At 48.0% G+C, this 14,053-nt stretch overlaps 1 protein-coding gene and 1 long non-coding RNA gene across 2 annotated transcripts; both read left to right on the top strand.

Annotated features, from left to right (window-relative positions):
* The first annotated feature begins 659 nt into the window (after nt 1-659).
* On the top strand, nt 660-3,411 carry LOC109754918 (uncharacterized). Its single transcript, XM_073507019.1, has 3 exons — nt 660-833; nt 1,261-2,278; nt 2,963-3,411. Exons 1-2 carry the CDS (start codon nt 660-662, stop codon nt 2,170-2,172), a joined length of 1,086 nt encoding a protein of 361 aa, XP_073363120.1. The 3' UTR covers nt 2,173-2,278; nt 2,963-3,411.
* Nucleotides 3,412-9,632: 6,221 nt separating this feature from the next.
* On the top strand, nt 9,633-12,615 carry LOC141041621 (uncharacterized). The gene is made up of 2 exons (XR_012202342.1): nt 9,633-9,815; nt 10,503-12,615. It is a non-coding gene; the product is annotated as an uncharacterized lncRNA (long non-coding RNA).
* The last annotated feature ends 1,438 nt before the right edge of the window (nt 12,616-14,053 follow it).

Below are 14,053 nucleotides of genomic sequence, written 5' to 3'. Positions count from 1 at the left end.
GTGGTGGGGATAGTTCAGTGCCGGGCCTGGCGACCTCGTGAAGCCATTGGGACGGACATGACCTTGTCGACGAGGGGGGCGGCCTTCTCCTCGGCGGCAGAAACATCTGCACCCTCCGGTGGCTTCTTGAAGCAATCGGCTAGGTTGAGATTCGGATGGCGGCAGGCGATGTTGCTCAGAACCATGAGGAGGGATTGCGGGCAAGCTTCCGGGATTCAGTCACGAAGCGATTGGCCTTCCCTCTTCATGCACCTTCAGCTTGTCGATCAGCTCGTTGAAGAAGACCCCTAGCTTGACGCTGGGGACCTCCTTCCTGCTGGCCGAAAAGACTGGCCCTTCCATGCCCATCGCTGCAGTCTGAGCAGTGAGATGCTCGACAATGTCAATCAAGCTCTTGATCCAGAGGTCGACCTGCTCGGAATGATTCGCCAGCTTGTCCTTTGCATCCTTCCGAAGATGCCTTGCGGTATCTAGCTCTTTTGCCAGCTGCTGCTCACGGGCCCATGTTGGATTCTACCGAGCTCTCCAAGGTGCCAATCCTGGCCTTCAGATCTTCAATGGTGCCGCTGGCAGTCTCGAGGCCTTGGCTCTTGGAGGAGAGCTGTGATTGTGTATCCTTCAGAAGGATCTCTACTTTCTGCGCCTCCTCCTTGAGGGTCATGACCTCCTTGGCGCTCCCGGCAAGCTCTTCCGTCAGCTTGGCCACCTGTTGGTCAAGGTCAGTATTGGCAGAGGATGCAGCGGCAAGGTCATCAGTGAGTTTCTTCAGCTGGGTTGCAGAATCAGCAATGAGGGCATCCAGGGTGGCCGTGTGCTTGTCCTCTAGCTCCTTGGTGCGCTGCTTGTGACAGCCCGAGACCGACACTCCAGAAGCCCTCCATGTATTTCGTTGTCGTCGTGTGTTTTAATCAATTGTTGCATTCATCATCGCATCATGCGCATGGCATCTGCATGTTTTCATAAATCTTGCATCCGTCCGTAGTTGTCGCATCCCCCTTGCCTTCGTTGACCGTTTCGAGACCAACCGGGTTTTTCGAGTCCCTCTTGTCTGGCCGCTTAATCTCTCTGCACAGTGCACAGACCCCTCGCGTGCGCGCCCGAAACTCCCCCAGACCCGACCTGAGCAGTCGTGACCAATGGGTCCGGATCATCCCCAAACATCCCTAAAATATTTTCAGTTCGTTGTTTGAACTCCCATAACTCATTTATCCCGGACCGTCCGATTACGATCGGAGGGACGGAGCTAACCCCAATTTTTAGAAGAGCTGTCCCATCCTTGGAATCCCCCTCCCCGCCGCGACTAGTCCACTCCATCTTCCTTGGGATCCCTCCCGATCCACCCACCTGCTCATCTCCTTCCGCGCCCAGCCACTGCTCTCCGTCGATCCATCCATCCAATCAGCAGCCACTCACTTCCTCCATCGATCCACCAAAGGAGAGCGAGTTTTCCCTTGCCTCCTTCGATCCTGCTCGCACCCGAGCCCTCTGCCTAGATCCACCGGAGGCCGACCGCATCGCCGCCAAGAGGTTCCTGAGGAGAGGAGCTCCTCCTATGGAGCCGAACTCCCCTACCTGAACTGCCGCCGCCTCGCGCCCAAAGACGCGTCGTCCCCAACCTCCCACCTCCAGATTGGATCGAGAGGAGCCCCTGCCTCCCCGCGCCTCACCACCTCGCCGTCCTCCGCCACCGGCCAGCTTGCCGGAGAAGCCGACCGGAGCACCGTTCTTCTCCCTCGCGGGCTAGAGCCCCGTGCCACCGCAACTCCCGGCGTCGCTGCCGTTGCCAAGTCCGCTTCGTCACCGGCCATCCCTTCCTCCCGTGACCCTTCGCTGGAGTTCTCGCCTGAGTCCGCCCGACCCCGACACGCCACCTCTCCCTGCCCTTCCTTTCTCCCGTTTCTTCCTTCTCCTCTCACATCTGGCTCCCTCTCTCTGGTTTCCTCGCAGGACCTCCGTCATGTCCGCCCAGGGTCTTCTCCTACCTCGATCCGTCAAGTCCGCCGCCGGGAACGGCCTACACCGCCCGGATGCGTGCCTCCCCTACCGTCGGCCTTCGCGTCTGCTTCCTCTGCATCATGCCAGTGCCGCCCTCGTCGTCGCGGTGTTCCTCTGCTTCTAGCGTCGCCGGCACACCGAGTCCTGCTGCGGCCTCTGTTCTTCTGCAACGAGTAGCAGCAGGTTGTTCGAGCGTTGACCGCGCCTGGCTGCTTTGCCTCCGCGCGTGGGCCTCCTCCAGCGCCCCAAGGCCCAGAGCTCCAGATTCGGCCTCTGGCCCGTGGTGAGCACCCACTGCTATCCTGCGCCCATAAGCGCTGCATATTGTCCTGCGCCCGCTGATGTGTATCCCAGATTCCGCCCATCGTGCGTTTTTTTTCATCGAACGATTTTGCAAATTACCAATGACATTCCTTTTTTACAGAAAACACCCTCATGTTCATGCATGTGATAACTCCACAACCGTGCATCATATTAAAATAATTTATATATGTAAAATGCTTAGAATTTCATCTAGTTCCACAATTTGCAGCTTTCATCCATGTTAAAAAGTTTAAACTTGCTGTTTGAATTAATTTGCATAAATGACATGTTAAAATGTTTTATTTCATAACTATTTAATCGTGGCTCCGAATTAAATAAACTTTATATGTAAATTGTGTGGAAAAATATATAGTTTAACATGGTGCACTTTAACTTGCTGCTTAACAACTTTAACATTATGTTTTAATCAGATCAGTACGTAATTCGAAATTGGCATATGGGGAGTTTCCAGAATTGTCATGTGTTGTTTCCGGCCTCATTTAAACTTACTTTGATGTGGGGTTGTTATATGCATCATCTCTTGCCATGAATAGCATCATGTAGTCTTTTCATGCATCATACTTGATTGAGCATCATGCCATGTTTATGTGTTGTGTATTTACCGTGTTGTTTGCTTGTTTTCGGTCGTGCTTCTTCTCAATAGTTCCTGTTTCGTTGCGATCGTGAGGATTCGTTCGACTACGCTTGGTTCATCAACGCTTGTTCATCTTCTTCATGGACTCATTCTTCTTCCTAGCGGGATTTCAGGCAAGATGACCGTCACCTTGGATCCCACTACTATTTTGCTATGCTAGTTGTCTCGATGCTATCGCTATGTCGCGCTACCCATCACTTGTTTATCAAGCCTCCCAATATGCCATGAAACCGCCTCTAACCTTTTTCACCATCCCAGCAAACCGTTGTGTGGCTATGTTACCGTTTTGCTTAGCCCCTCTTACAGCGTTGCTAGTTGCAGGTGCAGTTGCAGGTTGTTCCATGTTGGGACATGGATATCTTGGATATCATGGGATATCACAATATCTCTTATTTAATTAATGCATCTATATACTTGTTAAAAGGGTGGAAGGCTCGGCCTTTTGCCTGGTGTTTTATTCCACTCTTGCCGCCCTAGTTTCCATCATACTGGTGTTATGTTCCTTGATTTTCTGTTCCTAACACGGTCGGGGTTTATGGGCCCCCCTTGGCAGTTCACTTTGAATAAAACTTTTCCAGCAAGGCCCAACATTGGTTTTTCATTTGCCTAATAACAACTAAAACTTGCATCGGGACTTTCCGGACCCTGAGGATAATTAATCAACAACCCGAGCGAGTGCTCATGAGTTTTGGTCCAAACTAGAGGACTGTGCGGGGCCGTCCCAGGGTAACCTGGGTTATTTTAGCACCTATACGCATAGCTCATCCGTCGTGGCCTGAGACGAGATACGTGCGGCTACTATCAGGGTGTCGGCACGTCGGGAGGTCTTGCTGGATTTGTTTTACCATTGTCGAAATGTCTTGTGAATCGGGATTCCGAGCTTGATCGGGTTGTTCCGGGAGGAGGATTTTCCTTCGTTGATCATGAGAGCTTGTCATGGGTTAAGTTGGGACACCCCTGCAGGGTTTGATCTTTCGAAAGCCGTGCCCGTGGTTATGTGGCAGATGGGAGTTTTTAATACCTGGTTGTAGTGAACTTGAACTAAACTCAATTAAAATACCCCAACCGCGTGCGTAACCATGACTGTCCCTTTTCGACGAGGTTCGGGAAGAGAACATGGTTGGGTTATGTTTGAATGTAAGTAGTTCAGGATCACTTCTTGATCATTACTAGTTTGCTACCGTTGCGTAGTTTCTCATCTTATTCTTGTACTCGTAAGTTAGCCACCATACATTGCTTAGTGCTGTTGCAACCTCACCACTTATCCTTTCCATACCCATTAAGCTTTGCTAGTCTCGATACCCATGGTAATGGGATTGCTGAGTCCTCGTGGCTCACAGATTACTACAACAACAGTCACATGTACAGGTAATGCCATATCATAATGTGAGAGCGCTGTTTACTTGTTTTGGAGTTCTTCTTCTGCTTCTTCCTCGATTGAGGGATAGGTTCCTGGTCGGCAGCCTGGGCTAGTAGGGTGGATGTCGTTTGAGTTTTTTGTTTGTGTTTCATCCGTAGTCGGATGTTGCTCTTTTGTATGATGTTTTGATGTATTTGTGGGGCAAGAGTATGCCTTTGTATGCATCCTCAACTATTATGTAACGGTACGATGTAATGATATCCACCTTGCAAAGTGTTTTCAATATGCGGCTTTATCCTTGGTGGGACCTCCGAGTTCCTCTCGGATAGGATCGCATATTGGGCGTGACAAGTTGGTATCAGAGCCTTACCGACCTTAGGAGCCCCCTTGATTGATCGAACCGTTGCCGTTGTCGAGTCTAAAAAACTATTTTGAGTCTAGTTATATATCCAAGAGTAGGAATTCTTTTTACTCCTTATCCCATTCGTCGCTCTGGTGAGGACTCCTGACGTTGGTGTTTTCTCCACTCGTCTATCCTTTTTCACTCAAAAAAAATTTAGGATCACGCGGGTATTGTGGAATCGGTCCGATATCATTGTGACAGGGATTCTATCTTGGTGCCTCTTGACATTTAGGGGTTGTAGCAGTGTCCCGGGGAGTTGAGCTCCAAGGTGTTTTCGTCATAGTGCTATCGTTTCTGTTTACCAGAGAACGCCGACATCGAAAACGCTTCTATACTCTTTGTGGTGAGAGTAGTTTGACGACACCCAGTACTGGGGAGAGCGATCAGATGTATTCCCACATCTAGTATATCGGATGTATTCGAAGGTTTGAGGTACACGATTTCCGAGGTTTTCTTGGTTATGTGTTGACGAATGGATATAGTTGGAGTGTAGGATTTGTTAGTTGTGTGAGATATTTGTGCCTCCCTGTATCCCCAACACTAGATTGCATAACCAGAAACTTTCGGGAGTTCTTAGGTGGGAATTCAAGTAGTTATCCAGGATTTCTTTTTGACAGACGTATGAGCCGAGATTGGGGTCCAACGTCTAGTGGTTCGTTTTTCACGGTCGATTTACAGTGGTCGCGAGATGTCTTAAAGAATCCTTGGCTATGCTGATTCGGGGATGTCTCGTTTGTCATTCATGATGTCCGCTGTACGTCGTGCCCATGGGGCCTCATCGCGAACACTTTGGGCAAAATCTCTATCATATGTATGTTTCGGCTTATTTCCCAAGCCAATCCTTTGTTTTGTTTTGAGTTGTGGTATTCGAGTTGCTTCGATGTCAAGTGTTGATTCCATACCTTCTCCAAAACAGTGTTCTCATTTTCCTATGTGGATGGCAATCCTTCTGGATCATTGAGATTGTCATGTCAACTCTTTTCCAACTGATGTGCTTCTATTCAAATTAATCCTATCTTTTCAATATTTGCTAGATCAATTCTCAGTTCTTTGCAATGGTGTTTGTTTCATCCGTCTCAAGTTGCCTTTGTTTTTCCCATCGTCCCACCCTTTTTTTAAGGACTCAAAATTCTCAATCAAGTATTCATTGTATTCAAGTGAAGTCTCTTCATTGTTTTCCTTCAATGTTCTCACCCGGTGATTCTTCATGAAGATGCTAAGGAAGCTTCAAATTTATGATTCTTCGTTCCCTTTCCTTCACCGCTGGATTCAATGCAAACTTTCGGTGTTGATCTTATCCCTTTCGTCCTTAATGCTTTTCCATGCCGGTGCATGTCTTAATCATTCACCTCTCGCTATATGCATTTGTTCCGGAGTGCTGAATATATCTCTGAAGATTCGTGTTTCCACTCGGCATCAATTCAAGCTATTTTGAGGTTGTTACCTCATTCAAGCCATTTAATTCAACCGGTGCAATCTCTCTTTAAAAATTGTTGAACGGTGTTTTGTTTTGAGTGGGACCTAACCCACGGGTCTTTTCCCAGGATCTTACCAGACTCTTCTAATTTGTCCAGAGCTATTCTCAAATTCTTTTTAAAGTTTGACGTAAGAATGAATTATCATAAGCCATATGCCTTCTCCAAGATCACTTTCAAATTCTTTTCATCATTGGTTCGACCTTTCTATTCTTCATTGTTTCGGAGTGTCTCAACAATTCTTAGTGGTGCTTCTCGTCGTCATTCTCAGCCTTTGAAGACTAAAGAAGAGTTTCTCTTAAATCTTGGTCCGTTCTCTTGAAGATTCATGGTTCTAGCTTCATGCCATCCTCATAATTGTTTTTGATTGCGAGAAATTCTTTTCATACCCATCCGAAGCCTATCAGGAGTTGCTTTTCTCTCTTGATCATCCGAAGGCCATCATTTCGAAAGATTTCTTCATTCTCATCTTTCAATTTCATTTCCGCAATTTGTCTCAATTCATGCCTCTTTGTTCGTCTCCATATTCTTCCGGTGCATCGTTCAAGTTCTCTCTAATCAGTTCATGATCTCTTCGTTCTCATGTATCTAAATTCACTCAAGTATCTTCGTGCGCTTCCTATTTCTTCCCGACGATTCGTGCTCTTTTCTTCGATCGTTTTCAATTCTTACAGTGTTTCGTTCAAGATTCATTTTCCTTTGTTACCATATTAGTTCATTCACTCTTCTCAAATCCTACTGGTTGTTCGTTGAAGACCTTCTCCAAGTTTGTGCTATATCTCTCTTCAATCATTTCAAGAAGAATAAGCGGCATGCCAAATCCGTTGCTTGTCATCAATTTAAGTTGATGAAGGATAAGCATGACATAATTCTTATTCTTCATCAAGATGATTTAATTCCTTCTTCCGAAGTTTGATCATGATGAGTAATTCTTGGTTTAAATTGTTCATCTTTCTTTTCCGGAGTTCCAAGTTTCTTCGGTTATCTCGTCACGAAGCTCCATCTAAATAATTGCAATGCTTCATCTTTTTCTTTTCAACCTTTCTTTAATTTTGATCATCCTTTTATCTATCCGGAGTTCTTCGAAGAGTTTCTTCATGGTGGTTCATCAAGGATTTAATTCATTCTCAGAGTGTTCTTCAAGATTCTTGTTGGAGCTCAAGCATTCTTCATCTTGCATTCCGAGTGCAATTCTTCTTCATTATCTTTTGAGGTAGTCTTTTATCATTCTTGGTAATTTCCCTTCGTGTTTCATGATTCACAACTTTTCAGGAATGAGATATTGTAAAACCATCATTTTCTCTTCTTCCATGAGTTGTTTCAACCCATAATAATTTCTTTGTTGGAGTTATCTTGGTATAGATTTCACCCAAAGCCTTCCCTAAGGATTGTTGCTTTTGTGGTGATTATCCATAATCCAAGCTTGCTCCTTACCATCTCCGAGGAATAAGTTTTCATCTTTTCGTTGATCTCATCCCATTAATTGATTCCGTCAGTGGTGGGTCTTCACCTCATAATTTTGGGATGTTTTCCATAAGACCATTGGAAATCATATCTTCTGTTGTTGATTTTCCAACAACTCCGTTCAACCCTTCTTCGTAGGAAGGCTCCTTCATGTTCATTCATGGTGGATGTTGTTGTTCTTTTCCCCGTTCTTTTCGTTTCATTCTTTCATTTCTTCCGGAGGCATTGTGCTGTTGCTCTCGTCAAGTATCATCTGGTCTGTCAAGATCATGTTCTTTTGCTTGCTTATCCATTTAGCAAGAGTGTTGTGTCCTATATTTAAGTTATTTTCAACTTATCAAGTTTTCCTTCTCTTTTATACCGGAGTGTTGTCCAAATTCTGTCATTCTTGTTCCTTGGCTATCTCATTATACTGGTGTGGTCATATTCTTTTGGTTCACGAAGCTCTTATTTCATGTCTTTCAACCTACAAGGTTCTCGTAATGTTCCTTGTTCCTCTTTGTTAACGGAGTGTTTGCAATCTCGTTCATCTCCATTGTATTCTTTCTTTCAATTTGTCCAACCTCTCAAGGTTCGTGGTTTCATTCGTTTGTCAAAGAAGCAACTTTGTTTTACCTCTTCCTCATCCACTTCTCTCCGGTTCCATCCTTAGATCTCGTGACGAGATCTCTTGTAAGTGGAGGAGAGTTGTGATAGCCCGAGACTGGCGCTCCAGAAGCCCTCCATGCATTTCGTTGTCATCGTGTGTTTTAATCAATTGTTGCATTCATCATCGCATCATGCGCATGGCATCTGCATGTTTTCATAAAGCCCGCATTCGTTCGTAGTTGTCGCATCCCCCCTTGCCTTCGTTGACCATTCCGAGACCAACCGGGTTTTTCGAGTCCCTCTTGTCTGGCCGCTTATTCTCTCTGCACAGTGCAAAGACCCCTCGCGTGCGCGCCCGAAACTCCCCCAGACCTGACCTGAGCAGTCGTGACCGATGGGTCCGGATCATCCCCAAACATCCCTAAAATATCTTCGGTTCATTGTTTGGACTCCCCTAACTCATTTATCCCGGGCCGTCCGATTACGATCGGAGGGACCGAGTAGCCCCTAAGCTAAGCCCTTCCTGTAAATAGACGCCTAACCCTAATTTTTAGGAGAACTGTCCCATCCTTCGAATCCCCCTCCCCGCCGCGACCAGTCCACTACATCTTCCTCGGGATCCCTCCCGATCCACCCACCTGCTCATCTCCTTCCGCGCCCAGCCACTGCTCTCCGTCGATCCATCCATCCAATCAGCAGCCACTCACTTCCTCCATCGATCCACCAAAGGAGAGCGAGTTTTCCCTTGCCTCCTTCGATCCTGCTCGCGCCCGAGCCCTCTGCCTTGATCCACCGGAGGCCGACCGCATCGCCGCCAAGAGGTTCCTGAGGAGAGGAGCTCCTCCTATGGAGCCGAACTCCCCTACCTGAGCTGCCGCCGCCTCGCGCCCAAGGACGTGTCGTCCCCAACCTCCCACCTCCAGATTGGATCGAGAGGAGCCCCTGCCTCCCCGCGCCTCACCACCTCGCCGTCCTCCGCCACTGGCCAGCTTGCCGGAGAAGCCGACCGGAGCACCGTTCTTCTCCCTCGCGGGCTAGAGCCCCGTGCCACCGCAACTCCCGGCGTCGCTGCCGTTGCCAAGTCCGCTTCGTCACCGGCCATCCCTTCCTCCCGTGACCCTTCGCTGGAGTTCTCGCCTGAGTCCGCCCGACCCCGACACGCCACCTCTCCCTGCCCTTCCTTTCTCCCGTTTCTTCCTTCTCCTCTCACATCTGGCTCCCTCTCTCTGGTTTCCTCGCAGGACCTCCGTCATGTCCGCCCAGGGTCTTCTCCTACCTCGATCCGTCATGTCCACCGCCGGGAACGGACTACACCGCCCGGATGCGTGCCTCCCCTACCGTCGGCCTTCGCGTCTGCTTCCTCTGCATCATGCCAGTGCCGCCCTCGTCGTCGCGGTGTTCCTCTGCTTCTAGCGTCGTCGGCACACCGAGTCCTGCTGCGGCCTCTGTTCTTCTGCAACGAGTAGCAGCAGGTTGTTCGAGCGTTGACCGCGCCTGGCTGCTTTGCCTCCGCGCGTGGGCCTCCTCCAGCGCCCCAAGGCCCAGAGCTCCAGATTCGGCCTCTGGCCCGTGGTGAGCACCCACTGCTATCCTGCGCCCATAAGCGCTGCATATTGTCCTGCGCCCGCTGATGTGTATCCCAGATTCCGCCCATCGTGCGTTTTTTTTTAATCGAACGATTTTGCAAATTACCCAGGACATTCCTTTTTTTTACAGAAAACACCCTCATGTTCATGCATGTGATAACTCCACAACCGTGCATCATATTAAAATAATTTATATATGTAAAATGCTTAGAATTTCATCTAGTTTCACAATTTGCAGCTTTCATCCATGTTAAAAAGTTTAAACTTGCTGTTTGAATTAATTTGCATAAATGACATGTTGAAATGTTTTATTTCATAACTATTTAATCGTGGCTCCGAATTAAATAAACTTTATATGTAAATTGTGTGGAAAAATATATAGTTTAACATGGTGCACTTTAACTTGGTGCTTAACAACTTTAACATTATGTTTTAATCAGATCAGTACGTAATTCGAAATTGGCATATGGGGAGTTTCCGGAATTGTCATGTGTTGTTTCTGGCCTCATTTAAACTTACTTTGATGTGGGGTTGTTATATGCATCATCTCTTGCCATGAATAGCATCATGTAGTCTTTTCATGCATCATACTTGATTGAGCATCATGCCATGTTTATGTGTTGTGTATTTACCGTGTTGTTTGCTTGTTTTCGGTCGTGCTTCTTCTCAATAGTTCCTGTTTCGTTGCGATCGTGAGGATTCGTTCGACTACGCTTGGTTCATCAACGCTTGTTCATCTTCTTCATGGACTCATTCTTCTTCCTAGCGGGATTTCAGGCAAGATGACCGTCACCTTGGATCCCACTACTATTTTGCTATGCTAGTTGTCTCGATGCTATCGCTATGTCGCGCTACCCATCACTTGTTTATCAAGCCTCCCAATATGCCATGAAACCGCCTCTAACCTTTTTCACCATCCCAGCAAACCGTTGTGTGGCTATGTTACCGTTTTGCTTAGCCCCTCTTACAGCGTTGCTAGTTGCAGGTGCAGTTGCAGGTTGTTCCATGTTGGGACATGGATATCTTGGATATCATGGGATATCACAATATCTCTTATTTAATTAATGCATCTATATACTTGTTAAAAGGGTGGAAGGCTCGGCCTTTTGCCTGGTGTTTTATTCCACTCTTGCCGCCCTAGTTTCCGTCATACTGGTGTTATGTTCCTTGATTTTCTGTTCCTAACACGGTCGGGGTTTATGGGCCCCCCTTGGCAGTTCACTTTGAATAAAACTCTTCCAGCAAGGCCCAACATTGGTTTTCCATTTGCCTAATAACAACTAAAACTTGCATCGGGACTTTCCGGACCCTGAGGATAATTAATCAACAACCCGAGCCAGTGCTCATGAGTTTTGGTCCAAACTAGAGGACTGTGCGGGGCCGTCCCAGGGTAACCTGGGTTATTTTGGCACCTATACGCGCAGCTCATCCGTCGTGGCCTGAGACGAGATACGTGCGGCTACTATCAGGGTGTCGGCACGTCGGGAGGTCTTGCTGGATTTGTTTTACCATTGTCGAAATGTCTTGTGAATCAGGATTCCGAGCTTGATCGGGTTGTTCCGGGAGGAGGATTTTCCTTCGTTGATCATGAGAGCTTGTCATGGGTTAAGTTGGGACACCCCTGCAGGGTTTGATCTTTCGAAAGCCGTGCCCGTGGTTATGTGGCAGATGGGAGTTTTTAATACCTGGTTGTACTGAACTTGAACTAAACTCAATTAAAATACCCCAACCGCGTGCGTAACCATGACTGTCCCTTTTCGACGAGGTTCGGGAAGAGAACATGGTTGGGTTATGTTTGAACGTAAGTAGTTCAGGATCACTTCTTGATCATTACTAGTTTGCTACCGTTGCGTAGTTTCTCAATAGTTCCTGTTTCGTTGCGATCGTGAGGATTCGTTCGACTACGCTTGGTTCGTCTATGCCCGGTCATCTTCTTCAGGGACTCATTCTTCTTCCTAGCGGGATTTCAGGCAAGATGACCGTCACCTTGGATCTCACTACTATCTTTGCTATGCTAGTTGTCTCGATGCTATCACTATGTCGTGCTACCCACCACTTGTTTATCAAGCCTCCCAATATGCCATGAAACCACCTCTAACATTTTTCACCATCCCAGCAAACCATTGTGTGGCTATGTTACCGCTTTGCTCAGCCCCTCTTATAGTGTTGCTAGTTGCAGGTTGGGACATGGATATCTTGGATATCACAATATCTCCTATTTAATTAATGCATCTACATACTTGGTAAAGGGTGGAAGGCTCGGCCATTTGCTTGGTGTTTTGTTCCACTCTTGCTGCCCTAGTTTCCGTCATACCGATGTCATGTTCCTTGATTTTGCGTTCCTAACACGGTCGGGGTTTATGGGCCCCCCTTGACAGTTCGCTTTGAATAAAACTCTTCCAGCAAGGCCCAACATTGGTTTTCCATTCGCCTAATAATAACTAAAACTTGCATAGGAACTTTGCGGACCCCGAGGATAATTAATCAACAACCCGGGTCAATGCTCCTCATGAGTGTTGGTCCATACTAGAGCACTGTGCGGGGCTGCCCCGGGGCCACCTGGGTTATTCTGGCACGTGTACACGTAGCTCATCCGTCGTGGCCTGAGACGAGATACGCGCGACTACTATCAGGTGTTGGAGATATGCCCTAGAGGCAATCATGTATGATGATATTTCCTATGTGTTTATGAATAAAGATAGTCCTTGGACATTAGCAATGATGTGTATCAGCAAGTACGTGACTTTTTTTGTGGGACTATGCATTGTATGATAACTGTTCTAAAAGGTCCCTAGTCGAAAGGGTTGTGTGGACGCGCAGCCGACTAGACTAGCATATGACACGATCGATGGCTTGGTCTCACTAGCCATGGAGCATTGGATGCTAACCGGATAATATGGACTCGGAAGGATCTAGTCGGATTCGACGTAGTCGGATCCGAGTTGAGATAAGGTCCGAGTCGGACAGGCCCAACTATGAGACGCAGCGATATGTCATCTGTGAGTCTCCAGTGCAACATACGTTCTATGTCCTAAGACCTGAACTGATGCATGTACTCGGGATGGTGACAGACTTGCTTTGGGCCGACCAAACGCTACTCCGTAACTGGGTACTTACAAAGGTAGGTTTCGGGCTTGTCTAGACCCATGCTGCGAGACGTGGTCGAGCAAGATGGGATTTGCCCCTCCGATCGGGAGAGATATACTCCTGGCCCCTCGTGTGATCCGACCAGGATAAGCATGGCCATGCGACAAGGATTATGAGATAATCTAGATAGTGATTAGCATCATTGGAACGAGAAAGAGGTCGGGCTAGCACAAGGATGACAATCTCGCCTTGATCCCGACAACATATATCGTGCGGCAAAGGGAACCGAAGTGTGACATGTTGTACTGGTTCGCCAACCGGCTTCATTGTCTGTTTGGTGGTTGGCATGCCTTGCTAGAGGCCTCTACCAGCCGAGCAGGTCGGAGGTGATCCGATCTGCAACCAAGCCGACTTGAACCTAAGGGGTCGTGCGCTTAAGGGAAGGAACCTGTGAGGCCGGATCGGACTCCACGAGTCAGATGTGATCCTACTCGGATTCGGATCCCGGTCGAACCGATTTTGGGCTTTAGGGTCCGTGCGAGGCCCAAGTGTTGAGCCCGCGATGGAAGCCTATATAAAGTGGAGGTGCGACACACTCATTGGTTGATCGCTTCGGCGCTGTCACTAGGGTTTGCATGTGTTGCTAATAGGCACCTCCACTCGCGCCGGTTGTGTGATCGGACCTAGCAGTTCGCTGCACGACGTTCCTCTTGCACGCGCGAATACCGTTAGAGGCGGTGCACTTGTGCCACTCTGGCAAACCTGTACGAGGGATCCGACAACTGGCTGTTCGAGGGAGATCGGACGACGAGGAGACGAACCACGCGGACGCGCTGCCCCAACTCTTATTCCACCGCTCGGCACTGCGCGTCTAGTGGTAACGATCTGTGATCCATTCCCGTAGCATGTTCCTAGTTGTTCTGCGCGTAGGAAAATTTTAATTTGCAGTCCACGCACCCTACGGTGGAACCCAACATCAGGGTGTCGGCACGTCGGGAGGTCTTGCTGGATTTGTTTTAGCATTGTCGAAATGTCCTGTGAACCGGGATTCCAAGCTTGATCTGGTTGTTCCGGGAGGAGGATTTTCCTCCGTTGATCGTGAGAGCTTGTCATGGGCTAAGTTGGGACACCCCTGCA

Source organism: Aegilops tauschii, chromosome 2 (assembly GCF_002575655.3).
Source record: "Aegilops tauschii subsp. strangulata cultivar AL8/78 chromosome 2, Aet v6.0, whole genome shotgun sequence".
Lineage (NCBI taxonomy): Eukaryota > Viridiplantae > Streptophyta > Magnoliopsida > Poales > Poaceae > Aegilops > Aegilops tauschii.
Note: the sequence above shows the minus strand (reverse complement) of the source record. Positions and strands in the feature narration are given on the sequence as shown.